This window comes from Molothrus aeneus, chromosome 9, assembly GCF_037042795.1.
Source record: "Molothrus aeneus isolate 106 chromosome 9, BPBGC_Maene_1.0, whole genome shotgun sequence".
Lineage (NCBI taxonomy): Eukaryota > Metazoa > Chordata > Aves > Passeriformes > Icteridae > Molothrus > Molothrus aeneus.
The window spans coordinates 11459061-11483127 of NC_089654.1; the positions used below are offsets into that span (position 1 = coordinate 11459061).

The 24067-nt window shown below is 39.2% G+C and overlaps 1 protein-coding gene across 1 annotated transcript in view; it reads left to right on the forward strand.

The window, feature by feature from the left end:
* Positions 1-9427: 9427 nt before the first annotated feature.
* ST6GALNAC3 (ST6 N-acetylgalactosaminide alpha-2,6-sialyltransferase 3) overlaps positions 9428-24067 on the forward strand; it is a 208064-nt gene continuing 193424 nt past the window's right edge. Inside the window, exon 1 of the mRNA XM_066555703.1 lies at positions 9428-9586. Coding sequence (XP_066411800.1) covers positions 9569-9586 — 18 coding nt within the window. The 5' untranslated portion in view covers positions 9428-9568. The remainder of the gene's footprint in view (positions 9587-24067) is intronic.

The following is a 24067-nucleotide window of genomic DNA, read 5'->3' on the forward strand; positions in this document are numbered from 1 at the left end:
TCCCACTAAATTTCTGACTCCAGTTGGTCATGACTTCACCTAACAGTCAGGTTTATTTCTTCCTTCTCATGAAAACTCTCAAAAGACTTTGACTTATACGAGGAAGGATGTAAATATCATCCTGGACAAAGTTCAGTGGATCTGGCCATTTCTCCCATGGCATCTGCTTCTGCAATGATAGTTCATTAAGAGAATTAAAGGAGTGGATTAGTCCAATATAATAAAATCTCCCTCTATCCCAGCTCCAAAGATATGCAAATCCACTTCAGGAACCTTTAACTGCAAAAGATAACTTAATTTCAGATTAATAAAATGGAGGAACTCTGTGTTTGTAGCTAGGTGTTGCATTCAGGTTCACGCAAAAAATAAATCTAGGCAACCCATATGCTCTGACACTTTCCCGTGCTAGCAGCCATCCCATTTGCATCTGAACCCCTGCATTTCAATTAAACCAGTCCTAAAATCCTTCATGGACCTTATCCTGATAGCTTGCTTCCATGACTGTTATACAAAATGCCAAAACAGGTGTAAAGTAAATCTTAGCTACCAAAGTGTGTTTTTTTTCAGTCGGTGAAATCGGGTACTGCAGTTTTTCCAAATGCTGTCATAAATTTTATTAAAATGGAAAGCCAGACACAGTAAGTTTATCTCCAGCTATAAAGTATTTTCTTTATCATGTGCTGCAGCATTATAAAGAGACAACTAAGCTATGCGAAGAATTATGTCACATTTTGATAAGGAAAATCCTATAAGATCTCAAAAACAATAAATATGTTATAAAACTGTACTTTGCTGTGCATAATAAATTACAAGCTATTTTAAAATTTGATGCTGTCTGGTAGATTAACAGAAATACTGTAGTTTTATTGAGATTAATACTAATTCTAGTAATATTTATCTGGGGGAAAATGAAATGAGGAGACTTACCCACCTGAGAATGATTAAAATGATTTTATTTCCAAAGAGTATGTCTCTCTAGGCTTATTTTTTCCTGTCCTGGATGTTGACATGCAACATTACTTCCACTTTTGGTGAAAAATAAATAGGTTGTTATGTGACCTGCTAACACTTGTGGTATGCTCTCAATAATAAGAACAGACATAGAAAAATGAGATGCTGGTAATCATCTTGAAAATATAGGGGCAGGAAAGGTCTTACCTTGTATTGCACATTAATTTAAAAAATCTGCATTATGAGCACATTTTATTAAGATGTTCTCAAACTGGTTGAATCCAAATTCTGATTCCTTTGCTCCTGAGATGTAGGCTGTAATTACAGAGCAATATTAATCAACTTCTTCTGGAGATATGGAACTTGCTTCCAGTGAAAACTTTGCAAAACCTGGTCTTTAACATCAAAGGCCACTGTGTCCATAAAGTCTCTTACTTGGCTTAGAGTGATCTATGGCAGGATTGCATTGCTCATAAAAAGGGTTTTTAAAAACAGTCAGACTGCCAAATCTTAGTGTTTTGTTCACTTTAGTGGATGTGTGGATCTTCAACTTTCATTTTGGGGAAGCTGTTAACAGAGACTTTAATGACTTTTCAAAAATTCAGAAACAACTTTGAGCAAAATATCAGGGTCACCAGAAGTCATAAAATATCAAAATTACCAAACATCACTTTTGTAATTTTCTAAGGGCCACTGTATGTACTTTATTTGGACTGTTAAATGGATTTACTCAGAGTCTTTCTGTTTCTTGCATTATTGGGACTCTTAAAATAACGTGGAAGTTGTTAGGGTTTTTCCCTTCTCAAAGGTAGCATAGCAGTGGCAGGCTTTCTTTCTAGAGTTTCTAACTGAGAAAGAACAGTCCCAAGGGACAGGAACAGCTTAGGCTGTGTCCTGTTCAGTGCCTGAGCTGGTGGATTCAGCACTCAATATTAACAAGACTGGAGTGTGCCACAGGACAGCATCTTCCTTTCTCCTGTCAGGGGAAAGATGTGCCTTGTATATATATAGAAGTGGCTGCTTTTGTGTGACTTGGTTTCTCAGGAGTGGGAGTCCTGGATGGTTCTGGAAGTTAGAAACTTTGCAGGGGTGTATCACAGGGTTGCCAGTAATGGTAGGAGATGGAATTTGTGCTTCTGACTTTTGGGATACAAAAATAGTAAGAAACCTAAGCATTCAAAATTTAAAATGCCAGTGGGATTACCTCTGCAGCCCTAATTATTTGAAATTATTTATTATTTAATATCTTAATTATTAGTCTAATTATCTTCTAAACATAGTTTTAAATTATATTATAAATAACATGTTTTTGTTCTAGTGGTTCTGGCTTATTTATGTTCATGGGCTGGCCAGATGCAGGTGGAGAGCAGCTATTTAATATTCTGTTTGCTCCACCATGCCCCAGTGTGGCTCTGTGCCACGTGGTGCTTCATGACAGTGAAAGCACTTCCTGAAGGCAGGTTGCCTAATTTCCTAATGGACACTCTTATGCCATTCACTGTAATATGACACCTTGACATTAAAAATTATTACTGTTTTATAGGAAAGAAAGTGAGTCACAGGGAGAAGAATTAATGTGTCCTTTTATGCTGATGTCCAATATCGGGTGCCTGAGATTCGTTTTTCTCTTCAGAGCACTCAGCATTATGTATCAATTAATATGATCAGACTGTAACTCCTATTACCTTCAAGTGCAGCTGCAAGTACCCAGTGCACTGGTAAATAAGCCCTTGTGGTTTCAAATTCCAAGTCCAGAAAATGAGGAAAAAATAATATCAGTGCCTAGCTATTAAATCAGAGACCATTGCAGTGGATTTCTGTTAGAGACAGGTTCAAAATCCACCTCATCACAGCTGCTTTCAATTATTTAAATCATCAGACTTCTGCAGCTTTCTTTAAAACCATTTCTCATGCACTGTGTCATTTTTTCTAGTAAATGAAGCAGTGATCCTGTAGGAAACAGCCTATTCATGTAATGCTGATTCAAACTCATCTTTTGCAAGTTTCATCTTTTGAACTAGAAAAGGGTGGACAAATGGAAAAAACCCTCAAACCCCCAAATCTCACTCCTTACTCCAACCAAAAATACCCCAAACAAACCTAAAACCAAACACCAAGCCACAACCCCAAAACTTCCTTTGGGGAAAGAATGGTGTGATCATGTCTTTAAACAATTCTGAGATCAGTACGCTCAGGCTGAATTCCTGTATTTCTTTAGTCTTGTGTTCATTGCTGCAACTTGGATTGCAAATTTTATTGCTGTTTTGTCCAACACGGCAATATTCACAAATTCTTTAATTTATTAAACACCTTAAGATTCCCTTATAAATGCATCTTTTTATCTTCCTGTTCACTATTACACAGCAGTGTAGACAACTGTCAAAGGCAAGACTGTTGTCAGCTGTAAACTGGCAAAATTGTTAATGAAACAATTGCATGGGATAGATTTTGTTAAAAATTTGCATGAGACTTTTCAGATGTTTGAAAAGATGTAAAGGTGTTTTCCTTGAGTATATATATTAATAATTTGAGGTGGACTATTCAAAGTATGGCAGTGCTTTGCTACTGGCAACTTTTATAGGTGAAAATAACTTCAATAGCAATCTATTTTCTTCACTTTATATCCAGTGGAGCAAAGTCTGTTGGCACTAGGGCAGAGCATGGTGGCTGCTTAGAGCCTCTGAAGGCTGCAAGGAGAGTGTGTATTGAGCAGAGCAGTAGGATAGCATTTATTTGGATTCAGAGGAGTAAACTCATGATTAAAGATCTAAAAGCAGCTTTTGCTGTTGCTCGTGCTGTGGCTAGGTAAGACATTAAATTTGCCAAGAACAGAATTTCACTGAGAGAATCTTAATGGAAGGAGTAGAGTTGGATTTCAGTATAATTCAATTGGTTTCATAACTCAGGAATCAAGTACAGAATGAGGTTTAAGAACAGGAATAGGTGGTTTTTGTGACTTTCTGACCATCTTCTGTAAAACTCCCCGTATGACACCTCTGCTACTGAGAAAATATTGCTGACTTTTGTGGTTGCACAAATCCAATTCTCTCCTGCATGTCTAAACATTGTGGCCATAACTGAACAAAATATATCCATGACAGGAAAAAAAAATCGGTGAAAACCTTTTTTATTCCTAAAATTATGGTAATCAAGTTCAAGATTGATTTATAGCATGCTAAAATAATGCTAATTTATATAATTTCCTGAAACAAGACCACCATTTGCACTTGGGGCTAGTTTACATCCTGTTTTGTGATGGTGTGAGTAGGATGTTGCTGAACCAGGTGACTCAGTTCTGACACTGCTGGGGGTGAGACCCTCTCCATGTTACTTGAGAGTGGTGTAAAATGCCACCTTTCCCTGCACCAAAATTAATTCACTCCTGAATTAAATATATTTGTCTTTTCTGCTGCACTTTGAAGCTTTTCCTTTCAAGTGCAATGAAACATTAGATAAAGCCTTGGGAAGGGAGGAGAGGTTTGGTGTTTTTATTTCTTTTTTTTTTTAAAGACAAACTGTTTGGATAAGGACAGAGCTTAGCCCACAAAAACAGGCTGGATCTTTGGAGGAAGGAGGCAGGATGTGTCTCTGCTTCCTTAGTTCAGGGGGAGGCATTCTCCTAAACTGAAATGCTGCTTTTACATTTTGTTCTAATTTAAGGCCTTCCATGGCACGATTGGAGTTTGGCTGGTTCCTTTTCCTAAGCTCCTTTTATGTGTCCAGCTGTATTCTCCAGATAAAATCTCATTAGAGGATAAAGTGACATAGCCATATCTCAGTGTGAAACAGTATCAGTACTTTTGTGATGTTAGTTATAGCTCATAAAAATAGTGGGAGTGTAAAGCATTGATAACAGAGCAAAGAATGTAAAAACTTGATAGTGGAAAAACCAAATCCATCTTTTACTGAAGAACGTACAAGAAATACCTATTGACCAACCATATTCTCTATTCAGCAGTTACCTGCAAATGACAGAGATTTTCAAACACATCATTTAGCTTTTGAGCACCCTTCAGAATATTTACTGGTGGATTTTCCTCTCCTGGAGGCTGCAGCAATTCATAGATTTGATTACTGTACTATTTTTAGACAGACAAAACATCTAGTGGCATAAGCAGACACAGCACTCTTTAGAGTTGCTTGGACTGTTTTAATTAGAGGAAAGCTGTCTGGGAGTGACACTGTTCTTTTCTAAGCATGTGGGGTTTTTGTTTTGTTTTGGTTTTTTTTTCCCCCTGCATTAAAAAAAACCCAACATTGTTTCTGTTAAAACACATTTAATTAAAAAAATAAGTTACAAATAACAGATAATATACACTTTTTCATTTAGATAAAAAATCCCAATAATCTGTGGTTCAATGTAAAATCATCACTGGTTAATAACCATGTTTGAAAACAGAAACCTGAAGCTCTCAGATGAGCATGCATTGAAAATAAAATGTCAACAGTCTGAAAAGATTACTGATTTGTAGGGTTTGCTTTTTTCTATTTCGAAGAACTTCTACAGACCTTAGTGTTTTAATCTCTGAATATTCACATGTTGCTAGGTGTGGCCAATGCTTGGGTTTTTTTTTTTTTTTTTCTTTTTTTTTTCTTTTCTTTTTAAAGAATGTTTAGTTGAAATAAAGTTGGGAAGCCTTGATTTGAGAGTTTGTGTGTGTGCATTAGAATGGGGCTGGGGGAACACCAGGACATGCAAGGTCTGCAAGTGCTGTGTGGCTGTGCTGAATTGTTGCCATGACACTGAATAACAGCGAGGTGAGGAGCTGAATTTCCAATGGCAGGAATGGTGCCAGGCACTCCTTGTCTCCTGCCACTGACACATGCAGAAGTATTCTCTGACTAAAACTTTTTTTTTTATGGCTGTGGGTTGTCCTGTAGCTCAGTAAGGCTCAGATGAACTGTGCTGGGAAGGAAGCTGGGCAGGGCAATATACACTGGTTGTTTCAGTAAGGTGCACATGGCAAGCTTGCTTTAAGCTGTAAGGATGCTCTGAAAAGTAACAGTAGAATTTAGGCTGTAACAAGCCCCACCTGCTCTCCTCAGCTTCTGCACTCCAGAATGTAGCAGAGATTCACCTCTGAAATTAATTAGTCAAGCTTCATTAAGCCTTTTTCTTACCTGGAAAATTAACATCATTATGACTTTTAAATTAAAATTTCATGTAGCATTTGGATAACCTGATAAGATTTCCTGTTCAAATCTTAACCTGCTGGGTTTTTAATCATTTCATCCTCTCCCTCTGCCATGGCATTGGGCTGCTGGGTACCTTAAATTTCTTACTTATAGTGGTGTGTTACATGAGGTAAGGAGAAGGTTGTCACAGAAGGTTGGGAAGATGAGATCTCTGGATAACAGCAGAGTGGATCTGTTACTCTGCCACTGACTCAGGTTGCACCTGAAAGGTGAAAAATGCCACCTTGTGTCATCACTGTCTGATAAAACTTTGCAGTGGCAGCAAGTGTAAGAACAGGTTCTTCCTTTTTGGCACATTTTTACTACATGAACCAGAGTCTGACTTCAATGATCAGTGAGGTGACAGCTTTCAGACTTTTTCTAAGCCTGCACTTTTAAAATACAGACGTGGGGTTAAAAAATTACCTTACTGCTTAAATCTGAGGTTTTGGCTTTGAAGTTCTTACCATAGGTGAAAGTGCAGCTTCATCAGTGCCACGGTGTCCAGGCACCAAACAACCCCAACTGTTCCTGGCACAGCCTGCCCAGCAGAACTGCCCACACTGGCACCACAAACCCCTGCTTGGGTGCTGGGATTGTGCAGCTGTATTAACCTCTGCAAATTAAGGTTTAATTTTAAGGTTAAAAAATTAAGGTTAATTTTAAGCCTTCTCCATGAAGGATTGATTTCTTATGACAGAATTAGTTTTTAAGAGTTAGAATTGCAAAGGGCTGCTGCCCACACAACCATATTTTCCCCAAGGTTGTGTCACCACACCAATGTATCAGAAGGGTTTGGACTAGATGGAAAACATGCAGGGTCTTTGTCCCCAGAACTAAAGGTCTTTGTCCTCAGGACTAGAAGTAGTGACTTTGTGTGGCCTGTTGCAATGACTCAGACTCCAAAGGCAGATTCACACTGCCTTTGACAGGCAACAACAGCCGTGTTAATTTTGGATGGAAAGCTGCAAGCATGACTGAAATTTATGTGAGCTATGTTTGGCCTAAAGCTGATTTCAAGAGTATCATAAGTTCAGGTAAAGCACTTCATGAGACTCATGGAATGATGTGCTTACAGTGGCTGTTTGCTTTTATCATTTGCTGGATGCCTTTCCTCGTGTAGTTTCCCTGAGGTGAAATTAGCTCAGCCCAGGACTGGACTTTCTGTTGCTCTTTGTGGTGATCTCAGCTCAAGTCACACCTTCAGTTTTGTCCCAAGGAGAAAATAAAATGAAATCTCATATCTCTCCTGAAAGAAAGAGAGAAGGGTGGCTGTTGCTGCTCATACTAATGATGAAGTATTTTAAACATAAATAGCTATTTACCAAAAGTCTAAAAGTTAAAGTTCACCACATTTTGTCTGATGTGATGTTTAGAATCAAAGCATGTCAGAGATGCTTAAACAAGACAACTACCCATGCCTCTGCCTTTCCCTGAGGAATATAACTCACTGGAAACCCCTCAATGCTTTGGACGTGTTGAAATGGTTGACCTTTTCAGGATGGTTTTTCTCCAGCCTCATTCCTTTTATTCTTTACAGAGCTGGTACTGGAGGGTGGTGGGAAGGGGGTGGAATATTTTTCATTTGCCTCAGATGAAAACTTCTTTCATGCAATCACACAGGTGAAAGGAATAGTTTCACTCTGAGGAAAAAAAGATTCTTGACTGCTGGAGAGAAAAATAGGCAGTTATTTTTTATTCAGGAAAGAATTAATTATTTGTTTATCTTATTCAGTAAGAAACAGAGCTTTGTTAAGAAGTCCTTATGAATAACTAGTACTTAAAGACACATAAACTGCTATCCAGAATGATCTAACACTGGTTGGTGGTAGTCTCTAATAGAAAATGTTGTAAATCCCTCTTTTACCACCTTCTTCCACTGACTTGTCATTGAGATATTTCCTTATGTTAGTCAATACAGATAGAAACTTCATCAAGTTATTTTTCATCAGTTTTCCTAGCAATACTACGGTTTTCAGCTCTGGAGCTTCAGCCTGTGGCTGTAATTGGAGAAGGAAGTGGATTTCTAGAGGTGAGAGGTGTTGAGGAGTCTGCAGGGCCCGTGTAAGAGTACAGCACTTTGCAAAGGCCAAACCCACGTTGGCATCTTCTCTGGAAATGCACAGCAAGGCAGCTAAGGAGTGTGAGCAGGAGAACTCCCCCAGGCCCTTTCTGCTCTGCTCTTGGGGAGGATTTCCCCCTGCATACAAATGAGGACATCTAGATCCTTTAGTTTCAACCTACTTACTGTCCGGAGGGATTGCACCTGGACAGGGGAGGCTTCCAGGCTGGGAACAGTATTGGTGTTAAATGTGCAGCCCATTTAACCCTTCTGGCTCCCACCCATTGAGGGACTCTGTGGTAAATTATTCTTTAACATGAACTGCATGTAAACACGAGCTGCTGCAGAGAGGATAAAGACACCCACTACAAGGAATTTATTAAGGGAGCCAGAGAGCTTTTGGTACCAAAGCAGCAGGAGTGGAGCACTGTGGCACAAAAGGAATACAGGGAAGGTGCCAAGTACAGAAAATGTAAAGGGTTCCAAGATGAAGTAATGAGAAGTACTGAGAAGGTGTAAAAAGGGAAGAAAGAGACTGCAGGAGAAGTGACAAATATGAAGTAAAACCTTTATGATATACAGAGTATGTTATGTAAGAGAATTTGAATTTGATGAGATTATGTAAAGTGAAAGATTTCTTCAACAGCTGAACTTATTCGTCTGCACTTTACCCCACTTTCTTATCTTAAGCAAGTCCAAAGAAAGTTGCACAAGCAAAAAACCTCACAAATGATGAGGCTCCCTGTGAGGGATGCCAGCACATCATTCAAAAAGCCGTGCCCAACACAATGCAAACACATCTGCTGGGACATTTGGGCTGCTTGCTGATAATGATTATTTCTCATAGGGCAGCAATTTAGACAAAGGGAAGCCTGCTGTACAGTGAAAAGGGCTGCACATAAAACAACACTGCACTCTAACAAGCAGTGTAAGGATTTTTACAGCCCCAGTAACTGGGAGAGTTTGGACCTTTGTGCCCGCCTGTCAGCAGCCATTCCCTGAGCGCGCCCGGGGATCAGTGATAAACACCCAGCCTGACTGGCAGGCATTGCAGAGCCCTGCAAGGTACGGATTGCTGCTCGTAGCGAGTCCCAGAGCTCAGGAAAACACTCTGGAGCCATGAATCAAACTCGGTCATGTGACGGAGGGGAGGTGCTGGGCTGGCTCGCAGCCAGTGGCAGGAGCTGATGGGTGGAACGAACGGGGCATAAAAAGACTAATATGACTAACGGAGCCTGCATGCGTGCTACCTTCTTTTGGATCTACGGGAATGTGGGCTCCAGCAGTTCTGCAGCTCCACCAGCCTCTTGCCTGACACTGCAACTGCTGCTCACAAAGTAGAACCCTGCTGCTCTTTGGTAGGAAGGATAGAGAAAGAACATGGCCTGCATTTTGAAGGTAAATCTCTATCTGTTGCTTGAATGCATTGTTAGAGAGCCCCTCGCCGCTCAGAGGCGTGGATTTGGTGTAGTCCTAATGCATCTTCGTTGTCCTTTTGAGTCCTGGCTTTGTTTGGCAAATGAATATGGAGAGATTCTGCAACGCACAGCTGTGCTCTGCTTCCCTCTGCCATTCTTTCTCTTTTCCCCTGCATTGTCAGAACTGTGAGCTAGCGGGAAGAGAAGTGCGTACCGAATCATGGGAGGGGGGAGAGGGGCTCTGGCTTGTCTCAGCTTTGTCTACGCTGGATTCCTTCAGGAGCAATAGCATTTGGGCAGCAGACTTCCAGCACAAAGGACAAAACGGGCAACTTATTTTCCTTTTCTAACCATGCAGCATTTACTTACTGCTCTTAAAGCCACGGCTGCAGATGTCCACAGCTGTCCCAGCTGCCCCTTAAGCCCACACTCCCCTGCGGAATCTGCTCCAGACCCACATGCTCCGCACAATTACACTTACTATTTAACCGGGTTTTCTAATTAAGCAGCCTATTTGATAGCGGGTTGTCCCCCTTCATGCCAGCAAATACAAGCATAAACTTACCGTGTGATCACATGCTTTCTCCAGCCTGCTTCCCTCACTGAGGTAAAACTATTTGGAGCCCGCATGGCATGGAGATGATGGGGGGAGCATCCCAGCGCTGGGATTGAATGGGAGGGGAGGAGGCGGAAGTGCCCTCAGCCGGGAGCAGGCAGCGTTTGTGCCCCGTGCGCTGTCACTGGCAGCGAGTCCCTGTCCTGTGCCTGCCTTCCGAGGGCTCGCATCCAGGTCCGTTTGTTAACCTGGTCTGTTTCACATCCATTTGTTACTTCCTTGCTGCTTTCTGTGCGTACTTTGTGTGTGTTTACGCTCTGTTTCTTTCAGCAAGTAAAACTGATCTGTGAGTTCTTTGTTATTTGCAATTTGATCTTCTAGCGTGGAGCTGATTATCTCAAACTTTGGGATGGCCTGTCGTAGCAGTTGCTTTCAGTGTATCAGCAAAGTGGATAAATTGCAAAACTTTAAAACAGCTTCGGGATAATGAACATTTAGGTGTCTCCATGAATCTGATCCTTAGCACTACTTTTGGGCGTTCAACTTTGAAAAAAAACTTGTTATTTTGCTGCACTCTTTTCCCCATTCATTCTCAACTAGTGGGTTTGTGGTACATGGATGTTTTTTGAGTTGTCTGTCTTGTAGGTTGTGGTAGCTTATGTTAATAAATCTGGCTAAGGCTGCTGCAAGTGCAGAAACGTCCCTGTACTAGCAGGTTCTGCTTGGAGCTAGATGGTAACAAACTCCTTTAGTCAGCAGTAATGCAGCTCAGAGTTGTGATTTGAGATGAGAAGATGTGAGCTCTGTGAATGGAGGCTGGTTTCACAAAGATAAGCATGTGCACTCCTGTTTAAACACTCCCTAAATGACTTTGGTTGGATCTGCCAGTGATCAGGAAAACAGAATTTCTTATTTTTTAAAAATTCTGTGGCAAGATCACATGCAAAATCTTCCTTTTGGCCATAAGAGTTAAGTAAGAAGCTTTTTACAAGAAAACTCTAGCCTCTCTTTTGCCCTCCTAATTGTTTCTTCTGCAGTCTGGTGACATAGCCTGCCTCAAGCATGACTTGGAGTTTGAATTATAATGCAATAAAAACCTTCTATTTGCCTGGGCCAGGAACTCCATTTGGTTGTTATTCTGATGGTTAAATCAATAGATTAATTGGTATTCCTTGACTGACAGCACTCTTCCAGTTTAATTCTTAATCTTGTTAAAACAGGCAGGTGCAAGGATAAAAAGTGAAACAGATATGAGAAGATTAGCATTGCCATAAGGCAAGCTGGATTTTCTCTGACAAACATCCCACAGGAGTAATTTAAATGTCTAGCTCAAGATACTTACTTGTATATTACAAGTTTTTAATGTAATATCTAAAGCTTTTTCCCTAACAAGGAAATTCAAAATATTATATATATTTTGACATGACACTAGGCTCATTCCTTCCTGAAAATATAAACCTGTTAGCTACACCCTTCCCTTTCCCTGGGGTTTGCCCTGAGCTTGTGTGGAAACAGGAAAAAAACCTCCAGAAATCTGTAGGTATGGATTTGAAATAAGTGGTTGCACAGTGGATGGGAAGCCAGAACAGCTGTGTGTCCTTTCCACTTCAGCCCTGAGTGTCTCTCTGACTCTGCCTTGTGGCTTGCCCTCCTCTCTTCCTAGATTTTTAACCCCCTGACAAAGGTGTTGAGACTTGCTGAATGTTGAAGTTCCGTGTGAGTGACAGTTTAATATAAATGAGATTGGATAGAGGTGTCTGTAAAGTGCAAAGATCGGGGTGGTGGTAAATAATTAACTGTAGTTACTTGGAATGGGTATGAGTCTGTTAGAAGAGGTGTGTCACCTTTAAATGTGAGCATCTCCTGTACTCTGACTACTGCATGAAATAATCTCTGTGTGCAGCCTATGCAAACATGATTCTCCCTGAGGGTACCTGCTGTCTCTCTGGTGTTTGTTGTGCACTCTTCCTAGGTAAGAATGATGGGGATGTTACTGATGTTATGTGGCTCCAGAAACTTTACCTTCTAGTCAGTAGTGGGGCGTTCTCAGTAAAACCAGTGAAATTATTATTTTGAGGCATTCTCTCCTCTGTTAAAGAAAAGCAGGGAAAGATGCAAGTTCTGAAGTGCATGATGTGTTTTTATTTTCTCTGTCATGACTTTAAAAACATGCCAAGTAGCTGAGTGAAGTGTAGGCACCTTTTGGAAGCAAACAGTTGATCTTATGCGGGTTACTATGGTAGCTGCATGTCACCTTGCCAGCTACTAGATTAGCAGTGATTACTAGTTATGTAGTCACTCCTGTCCCTAATGATGTTCAAGTCCCTAAGTTCCACTGTATCTGCCAGTGACTCTTGAAGAGGACAGATTTTACACAATAAATTACTTCCTACTCCACTTCCTGCAAAAATGAAAAATAATGCTTCAAAGTATGTGTCATTTTATGATAAGCACAGCATGAATGATAGCACTCTCTGTGAAACCATGATATCCCCCCTTATATTTTAAAGCAAATAGGCCAGGTATCTTAGTTTGCACATGCTGCACTTTGCAGGAGATCCTGTCTGAGTGTGATGGGCCTGTACAGTGAGGACTGAGCATGAAATCTGGGAAGACACTTCCTTCTGGTTTGTGTGCTGTGGATTTGCTGTGCAGTGAATGACAGAGGTTTCATGTGCCTGGGGGCTGGATGTGACCTTCCATCAGCAGGGATCACAAGCCTTCAGCAGAACTCTGTGGTCTAAATATTGTTTGCATAATGTGAGGTGATGTTCTTATTACCACAGCTGATTGAGGGTCCTCTCAAAGTAAGCAGGTGGCCAACTGAAATTTATAGACTCTGATATTTTAAAAATCTCATTTAAAAATTGAAAGAACTATTTTGCAAAGCATAACTTAGAGGTTTCAAACAAGCAAAACCCTTCAGCATAGGCTTGTGGCTCTTCTGCAGGATGTTGCCAAAGTTGACAGTAGCTGTGTGTTCATCTACAATTCTTTTACATGCTTCCTCTCCATGGTTATCTCCACTGGTTTAATTAAATTTGCAGGTTGCATTTTTCCCTTAGTGGACATAGTGAACTGCTTTTGGCAGGAATTTTCTTTCAGAGTTTTTTCTGAGTGTTCAATGGCCTATGTCTGATTGGGGTCTTCAGACACTGCAGTAATACAGATAATATTACTATTATCTACAGGCATATGCTCCATCTGCACTTTTGAGACTAAAATAGCAAAGCTGATCTCATTACACTGAATTTTTCACCCTGGCAAATAGCTGTTCAGAGGGGAGAGATAGAAGGTCTGAAAGAATCTGATCCCAGTGTTTGGATGCTTGTACTCTTGGATATTTAGTTATTAATTAGATTTTTTTTAACCTCTGTGTACATGACAATGAGTGTAGATATTTCCTCCCAAGTTTCTACATCATCAAAAGCATGTTCTCTGTTTCAGTCTGCTCTGTGGTGCAGAGTGGGCTGTGAGTCTCACCATAACTCCATTCTCTACTAGAGATTTGCAGGATGCAAACATTTCCATGGACTTGACCTCTATATCCTGCTTGAATCAGGTCCAAGATAATTCACATTCTGCCTTGACTGTTAAATTGACTGCAGCAATGTTTAGGCATGGTATCCATCCAGTCTCCTGTGCTGAGAGTTGTACTTGGGTCCTGTTTGATTCTCATGCTGTGCTCTTCCTCCTGACCCGACAAGAGATGGAGAGATCCCTGGAAAAGGAGCAAGGGTGACCTCCCCTGCACATGGGAGGATGCTGCACTGATGGGCCAATTCCCAGCATTTGCTGCAGGTTTGCTGCACTGTGAGCTCCTCCTTAGCCTGTCCTAGCCTGATCAACAGCTCTGTGGGCTGCAGCACTGCTCTTGGAACTGGAATAGTTCCTAGGATAATATGGTTGTACCTCTAAGGGAGGGAAGGTGTAAATATGCAAAGGTGGACCTAATGAGATGTGCATAAATGAGCTGGAGAGTAGTAGGTGGATGCAACCAAGAGTTACAGAGAAGAATCAGGATTTCTGAGGCAGTAACCAGTTTTCTTGTGGATCACTCCATCCTTATTTGTTATGGGTTAATTTTCCCATCCTTTTTCACCCCATCCAACAAAACTGACAAAACTTCATTTTTAATTCTTTCTAACTCCTTCTTCATTGGATATATCTATTTTAAATAAATTTCTTACAATTACTCTGTTTCTAAACAAAAGACTTCTTTTTTAGTGGTTCTACATTGTTTACCTCTAAATTGCTCCAAAGTAAATGAAGCTGTATTAATGAATGCCAATGTGCAGGGCTAGGATTTGCTCTATCATGGTCCAGTGGTGCTTAATTACCATGTGAGATTTTATGGAGTGCAGTATATGGAATTTTGTATGTGCTTTTTGTTATGTTCACTTCTTGAAAATTTAAGGAAAATTAAATTCTCAGAAGTATAGAACCACTTTTTACTCTCACTTGCAATGACCTTAAACTAATCATACTTTAAGGACTAATATATTAGCTCCCTCCCAGAAAGGGACAGCATCTAGTCAGTCTAGTCATCCAGGGGGACTTGCTTTGATTGAGTGAATTTGCTTTTGATGCCCATGTAGCTGAACCAAGAAAACCTCCAGTTTTCAGCACACTTCAGTTGGTTTAAAACTGGAGATTTGTGTCTGACTTGGAGGTATGAAAACGAAAACCACAAAACCAGCATGAAGTTATGATGTGTCTTATACATTCAAGTAGTTATTTGATAAAGCAATAATGGAGAAAGGTTTTTGTCTTGCATTTCATCTTCAAACAATGAAACCTGTGTCACCCAGATGTTTTGTTTCCCCCCAACCAGGGGCACACTGTCTTTGTGCTGTTTGAGCAGCCTGGCTTAAGGAGAGGTGTCCCTGCCCAAATTGATTTGGCCAAATAGCCCAGTTAATTCTGTGATTATCAGGGGTATGGAATCACATATTAAAGGGAATTGTCTCAAAATTCAGCCATTTGTAAACTTGTGTGTGAGCTTTGGTGGTTTATATCTTGTTAACTTTTTTCAATTTCCATTTTGAAGTCCTGAATGCCAGATAACTTGGCAAGCCAGAGTATGACATAAACCATCATAGAAAGTAGACAAATTGCTATACTTTGACATAACATATTGAAATTCCTTGACATACAGGACAGATGTGCTATTGCCGATTTCTAGTGACACAGCACCCAAAAGAAAAGCGTGTCTTGTTTTCTTGCCAAGCATTCATGATTAATTTAAGGGAGTGTGAAATGCAGCTAAAAGACCCCATATTTTAGGTTTTAATCACAACTATCACAACATCTGTGTGGTTAATTAAAAAAGGCAGAGCTTTTAGCATTTTGTCTGTTCCTTTGCCGTGTTTCATTCCAGCAGTATCTTATGTGCCTTCCAGAAGTCTAATACTGGACATGGTGATCTTTCCAGGATTTGTTTTCTCATCTTTTCCCAGGAATGCAGTATCTATGTAGCAGATTGACTTTTTTTTAAGAGGATTTTTTTTCTGTGTCTGTGGCTTAAAGAGGAAAAAAGTTTTCTGTGTGTTTTCTAGGAAAACACATTACACATTACTATTTCATTACACATTAAATGGAAAGCGAATTTCTCTATCTTCCTGGTGGCTAATGGATAAATATAATTTTTGGGCCAATATGCTCCCCAAAGCAGCCTTTACCATAATATGAAGAGCTATTTTGTGCAAGAAAAATTAGTGATTCTAAATTTATTTTGAATTTTAAATTTTACTTTCAGATATTAAACAGATAAATTATTTTGTGGTTGTTATCCATGACAATTTCCCAATACTTTCTTCTGCCTATCAATATTTGGATTCATACCACAGAGAGCTGGAAGTGTGCACATACATAACAGTGAGAGGTGGAGGTGTGTTTTATCTTGCCTAGTGATGGAGACTTCTCTGAGACCTCTGACCAGGAGCTAGGAGAAATTGATCTTTTGTGGAGATCTGTAAACAAAGTGGGGAAAGGCAGCTCTATTTATTGGATATATTCTCAATAAATAAGGCAAAACTCTGCCTTGGGCCTGTCATCTAAAAGCTGAGGGAGCAGTTGCTTTGCTGTTGTCAGCATCAAATACTCAGATGGAATGAATTTGCTGTTGCTTTGGAGGAAAAGCTGGATCTGCTGCATTTTTTTGTGGTGGTTCTTGTAAATAACCTGTGGACTGCTGAGAAAGAATGGCCACTGCTTTTCCAGTAACTGCACTGGTTTCTGTGAATGAGACATATGAAAGGACAACGTGTGACTGTAATGTGTGTTGTGTTCCTCAATCTGTGGACAGAATAAATTATGGCTGGATGAGGTGAGAATTGCTTTGAGTGATCTCAAGTAATGTTAAATATTGAGCTGACTGTTCTCTGTACTCCCCCCTGCCCCTTCAGGAAGATCCTGTGTTTATGCAAATATTGCCTTTACATGGTTACCTACCTGCTTTTGATAGCAGTGTCCCAGGTTACACTGAGTAAAATATCCTTGTGCTGGTGCAATTATATGCTTTCTGGGAGCTGTACAGGCGTATTCATTTTTGTTTAAGTCAGTCAACTCGCTAAAATTATGAGTACAAAATTTGTATAAATGGGATTTGTGTTTAAAATAATGACAGTTATTTTGGTTCTGCTTATTTTAGAAGAAGCACGTGAAGAACATGACAATTTTTTATTTATATATTTGAAAGTGGGTGAAATACCCTGCTGGATATTCTTTTTAATATTTACTAATGAGAAGAACAAAGGTGAGGCAGGAACTGAACTGGAACGGTTTAGGAGATGAGATCTTGTAAGTGATGCTGTTCAGGAGCAATGGTTCATGTGATGTAAAGGCAGTCCTGTTAAGCAGTTCTTGTTTACCTGCATAGCATGTGTGACATTTAAAATTAACATGGGAGCACTACACTTGCTAACAATTAAATGAAGCTTCTTACCTGAAAAAAGATATGTTTTCAGCAATTTGCATTAACAACAGGCAGAGGAATGCTGGCCTAGGCAGGTAGGATGGCAGGAGTAGAGTGGTTGGAAGTAATCAGAAAAAACATGTTTATTTCATGGGAACAGCAATTTGGACAGAAGATATGTGAATGAATTATTTATAGTTCCTGTCTCTTCTAACGTTGTGTTCCTTGCAGTGTTTGTCTGGTGTAGGATTGGGTAGCTTATGTCTCTTTCTTAAATTCTTGTCCTTAAAATTGTATATAATCTCAATACTAGAAGAAGTTTGCCAAGGCTTTGGCAAAGAGAATGTCCCCCTGAGCATGTAACAACATGAGACTTTGTTCCATGAGGTTTGGTGATTTAATTCTAAATAGGAAAACCCAGAAGCCAAATACCAATTAATTTTTTTCTTTTAAGTTTCGCAACCTTTTGTTAGCCATCAACTTTTAGTTTCCTCCAAATCTATTGTTCAGCCAGATTTGAACATAATTATTTTCTTGGAATGATAGGCTGCCATTACATTGAAGAAATAACAATGTGTATCTATTATTAACCCTTTAATATACACAGTGGTATTATTGCTAAGCTGTTGAGGCCCTTAGAGTGCTTCTCGGTGTACTTTCAATAATTATCAGTACATTATTTTACATTGGATTTTAAAATTATGTGCTTGAGATTTTTGTATGTACTCAAAATTACTGTGATCTGGCCCTTCTCCATTAGTGGAAATCACTTTATCTTGATTCTTGGTTATATGTCCCTTCTTGATCTTCAATTAATTAGATTAATTCAAAGAGAATTGAAGGCTTTTGTGTTTTGATGTGTTGTGTTCTGCTGTGGGGTGCAATTACACCAGAATAAAGTTCCTATAAAATTCTGTTTGGTTTGATTTGTCAGAGGACTAAATATTTTAATTTCAGGTTATGTGTGTCTGCAATGGGACTTATGTGAATATTTAAATTCCTTATTGTTTTACTAAACTTTTCTACCTCAGTCCTTTGAGCCATGTGGATAAGTTATTTACAAGTTACTTCATGTCAGCTGATCTGTTCTAGTTTTCCTGTGTTTATATTCAAGTCTGACAAGCTAGTCAGGTTAAAATCAGCTATTAACAGAAGAGAGCTTTCTGTTACTGCTTCTTATGTGGAAACAAAAAAACCCAACATTTAAAAAATGGAATGAGAATGAGACTGACTCATTCTGTGGGATCCTTGGGAGCTGTGGAATGTGTAATGTGGGGAAAAAACTAGTGGAAGACACATCTTTAGTAACTGGGAAATGCAAGTTTTGCCAAAAGAAAAGCTTTTGTAACTTTTTTCCATATGATTACAGAGACAATTTCAGACAGCTGTCTCTGTGTGTGTCTCTTTTCCTTTTCTGTCTTTTTTTCCATTTTCTTCCATGGGGTATAAAAATATTTTTACAGAAAAATTAGTTTTACCCGACTGAATGTTTTTGTTGAGGGCAGTGGTTGGAAGAGAAAAGAGTACCCAAACCAGAGAGAAGAAATGGCACCTTTTGGGGACACCCCTTGAACAACATCCTCGCTTTATTGTGCACATTCTCTCAGCCAGGTTTAAATTTTCTGTACCTGTAACAGGGACCTGGAAGTCTGTCTCTGCAGTTCCCAACTCTTGTTATGAAATGGAGTTTATACTGTGTTTTTACTTTGTGTTTGTTGCCACTTGCCCACTCATATTTCATTAAACCAATTAAAAGTATCTTAGTGGTTTTACCAGGTCACTTAAGGTGAAAACAGAGAACTGAGGACCTGGAAATGCCATTGAAGCTTTCCCCACTCTAACCATGCTGCTTCCTCTTGGGAATCCTAAATATGAGTGTTATTTTTAAGATGAATTAGTTTCCTGATTATTGCATTTGGCCCGGCTGAGAAGGTGGTGCAAGTATGAGAGTGTAGCCTAGAAGGGATCAGGAAATCTTTGAGGTTCCTACTATCAAAATACTCCTGCAAGAGTAGGAGCTCATACTGTTGGTAGAAACTGCTTGCCAGTGTGTAGTAAATAAGCCCAGACTGGATCTAGCCACTGTTTAAATGGGAAATTCTGTAGCAGAAATTCAGCTTTATTTTGTGGAGACCCTGCTGCCCTGAGCTACACAGGAGGCAAGGTACAGTTTGATAAATTGGTAGCTGCTGAGTGCTGGAATATGGTTTTAGTGTGTCTAGAATGGAAAAAAGGGAGTGTTTCCTATTTCGTGTGATCCTGATGGAGATCATTGTTTGTCCTGGGCTTGTAGCACCTGTATAACCTTTCCCAGGTGAGCTGGTTCCATGCTGTCCAGCTTTGCTATCTTTGGACAATGCCCCTGGACCATCTCCCATGTCTGTAGGTGCCACCACCTCCTCACCTTCAGCCCTGCACAAACTGCAGGTGCCACAAAGTATTTCCATTCTTAACTTTCACACTTGACTGAATGTAAGCCTAATTTATTTAGGAAGCAGTAATGTGTTCCAATAGCACTAATGCTGCAGTTTTAGACAGTAATTGTACTCAAGCAGCTTTATAGACAGTGACTGTGTCTGTTGAATCTGTGCTTTTAGGCCCTTTATTTCTTCAGATACGGTCTCTTACTCAGCAAATGAGTGTGTATATATGTATATGTTCTTAAAAATGTTTGGTGTTCTTTTATGCTTCCTGTTTCTGCAGATCATAGATTTTATTTCCATCACGGTGTCTCCCAGCCAAATTTTTTAAATGAAGAGAATGATTACCCATTATTGTGTCAGTCAGAGAGCTTGGAGGAGCTATTCAAAGTCCACTCTACTTCAGTATGTTTCGTACTGTGGCCAAACAAGACTAGACAAATTTTCCCTTGTTGGATCTTACAAGAGCAAGAGACAACAGTGACTGCACTGTAGGTGGTCTTTATTGACAGAGTGATGCTTGTCTGACAAAAAATACCAGAGTTGCTGGTGATCTCATGTTGTGCTGGATTCTGAAGACATTTTGTTTCCCTTGTTGTTTTACCAAATGCCATCGATACTCCAAGTTTGGCCACTTGCTGGAAAGGCCTTACGTTAGTTTCTTTGCTATCTCACAGGGTGCTTGTGCTTTTGAGACGCATGAGATGAAACTCAGCTGGCATTTTGTTGAAGCTTTACTTGCATAGCATTCTTTGCCTCTTGGTGAGGCTTGTAAAATGAGTGTTTCTGAAAATTCAGCTTTTGGTATTAGCTATAACTGATGTTCCACTTGGTGGCACTTACGAATTAACAAGAAGATTGACTGTGCTTTTTTCCCCACTGAAATCGTGCATGAGACCTTATTACCACTCCCCATTCATTGATTCCAGGGGGAGAAGCTGACTTTGGTGCACTTGTTCTGAATGCAAACTGTGAGAGATGTTACAACTCCTCTATTTTGCCTTTTGCTTCAGAGCCTCAGTTTCAAATCTGCCTGAGGCCATTGCAGTGAGGAATTGTACAGCGAAAAGCACATCCCCCAATGGGCAGGTATCATGCAGGTCACAGATACTGTGGAAATGGATGATAACTTGTTTTTACCTTTAAAATCTGCAGGAAAACATTATCAGTGACAGTGAAAAGAAAATAGGATTTGACAGGTTGCTCCTTTTTAGTTTTTTTTCTTTCTGCCCCATCTTTCTCAGAACGGAAAGTCCCAAGCCCCTCATGAATGAGGCCAGAGAGCTGAATTTCCTTCTGGGCCTCAAGGCAAGGTACCATGGCTTGTCAGGATTTTGCTAATGGTGCCATTAAGCATCCCTTATGTTTGCAAAGTGTCTTGTGAAGCATTGCATGAAAGCGCTCTAAAACGAGCTAGGGAAAAATGTCATCCATTTATGGAAATAAACATTCTTGAAAGGAAAATGGAAAACTCATCAGTATGTTAGATAAAACTGTGGGAAGTCTACTTGAGGGTGTTATGAATAAGAAGCTTGACTAGGCCAATATTCAAGCAGCAATCAATTTATTATTTAATATGGTAAAGTATGAGCAATACAGCGCTGGGTACAGAGGGGGAAGTTTTCCCTCCAACTACACACCGATAATTGAGGGTTACAGGTATTTATAGGGGTACTCATCAGCTTTTTCAGCAGTTTCTATTTCTAATTTTTACTCATCGGCAATTTTTATTCTAAATTATTACATCACAATTCTATAGACTATTGTGATTTTAGTTTTTTTCTCAAGATGTTTCTCAAAAGGAGCATCTCAGATGGTGGCAGTCCAGATTCCGAAAGAAGAAAGACGAATCCCATCTGGTGGAGTCCAGCTCCCCAGATGTGGGTCCACCTTTTAATTGCAGAGACTATAAATATAATAACAGTGATGTCCAGCTTCCCTTTGGTCGAAACTATAAATCTTTGAGGTGATGATCATCTTCCTTTCTCAAGCGCTTTTTCTCTGCTTCAATGAGGCATGAGATAAGCATATTTCCTTTATATATATTCTAAAGCTATAGTTTCAAGGATATAAGTAATATTCTAAAATTATACTTCAAAAGGTTATTATTGCAGAGCTCTTTATGGATTAACTGCAAGCAAAAAGCAACATCTTTAACGCTTTAATTCTAATGCTCTTAAATCAACCAGGGTTAATTGCAAACAAAAGATAGGTTCAAAGGCCTTTTTCCATGCTTTATTTTCCTCGGTTATTATTAGAATTCACAGCTCTCCCATTGTTGGTGTCCGCATATTTCACACTCACAGATACACACGCTGCCTGCTTGTACCTGACACGAAACACAGCTTTGTATTTCGCAAGGGTAGTCTGTGTGGAACTAAAATAAAACAAAACCCTGAACGTTCAATTGATTTTAAAAATATTTACTGGGAGGAAACATACATTTTCTTGTGCTAGATGAAATTGAGTTTTGAAATTTTTCACTCTCCAAGGTCTATGACTCTAGCAGCCTGAAATGTGTGATTACTAGTCATATGTTTCTTCAATCAGTAAAGTGTTCTGTAAAGAGCTGTGCAGTTTATGAATTGTTAGTTTTATTGTTTATCAGTATTTTATTACTAATTTGCTGTTTTCATAGGATCATAGAACAGTTTGGGTTGGAAGGTACCTTTAAAGGTTATCTCACTGCTTGGACCAGATATGTTATGGTAACATTGATCTAATGTTTCCCTTTAGTTGACATAGGATTGTTTTGGTTCAAAATAGTGATTATTTATTTTATGTAAAGGAGTTATGCTTTGCTTTTCAAATCAACACTTGTGACCTTTCATCCAGACAAAATGGGGAACAAAGCTTTACTTACATAGCACTAGCATTGCTTTACTTCATCTTCCCTACCATCTGTAGTTGGGGAAAAAAGTGAGATTATGGGATCTGTGTTGAATCATGGGTATGGTATTCCAGGCAACTGGAAAGACTGAAGCTGTTTTGCATACTTCTGTAACTACTAGACAGGCAGAGTACAGAGGAATGTCATTGGTAACCAACTCACTGTCTAGATAATTTTCTTTAATATGCCCTGGAGTAAAAAGCATAAATTATTTTTAATTTATGTGCTTTAATAGGCATGTTTCCTTTCAGGAATTTAAAAGTACTCATAAATTCAGTAAGAAAGGTGTTAAAACTTCAGAGAATGAATCAGGTTTTGCTGATCTTCTGTGAAAAGTTCCTTCCTAATATTCCATTTATATGATTGCAGACTATGATAATAACTTGATTAGTGTTATATATGTACAGTATTGTTATGTATATGTAATATACTTGCTTAATAAATTTGTTGGTTTTGTACTTCTATTCGGCATCTATTTTCCATGCAGTCTATGAGGAAAGGTAATGAAATATAATAAGGGCTGTATCCAAAGCAGTGGAAGGAAGTAATTAAACCTAATTGAAGAAATTTCTTTGAACTATAATAGCAGATGCAAAGGATTAAATCAAAGCAGATTAAGGCCAATGCATGCTTTGAATCGCCAGCCTGCAAATAGATAAGTATTACTGTTATTTAAATGAAGTTATATCAAAGTATCTTCTGAAAACTGAGTCTGGGAATCGGGTCTAAAAATAGTTGGGTTAGGTTTTGATAAGAAATGTCACTACTTTTTTCTTAATTTATTACACTCTGCCAGTCAGAAAAGAAATATTGGAAATGCTGTGTGCATCTTATCAAACAACTGCAATAGGACTGGGAATTAGCCTGGGCTATCCCTGAAGGTATTCTCTGAATGGCAACTTAATCATCAGCTGTGACAAGCCCTTGCTTGGAAATTACAGGAAAAACTAATGATTTGGAAGTAAAATTACATGGTATTTACAAATGTTACCTGAGAAGTTATAAATTTTCTTCTATCTTTGTACTGTAATTTTCTAATGGATTTCACAGTTGGTTGTACATTAGAAGCTTAAATTGTGCTTATTTGTACAATACACAGGAAAACATATGGGCTAATACTGCACAGGAGACTGAATATGAAAATTTATATGAAAAAGAGGTAAAATAAAGTTAGTTTTTACATCATATTTTATTTCTTTGCAGAACTGATGCAAACAAGAGAACCTTAAAGATAAATCTGAAAGTTTGCTTTCTTACGCTTTGAAGCTTTAGAATTGGTAATTTCTTTCCACCTGCACGATGATTCTAAATAAAATAGGATGTCAGATATCTCAACTGACTAACAGATCAGTTAAACTCTTAAGTAGTTAGGAGTGAGTAGATCCTTTTCTCCCCAGACCCACAATGTATGAAAAATAGAGGAGTGAGAGCTGTGAAAGACAATCATCCTTAAATCCCTTGAATTTGGCTGATGGGCTGAGTGTGGTGGTTGGAACTGAGGCAAAAGCAGCGGCTGCATATGGATGGGAAGATAGGGTTTTCCAGCATTGAAGTGGGAAAATGAGATAAGCCATAGACAGACTGGAAGATGTTAGCCATTAGGAAGAAATAACAGAATTGTAGTCTGGGCATTTTTTTCCTGTTTCAATGTTATTGTTGCTATTGAAGCACTAAACAAG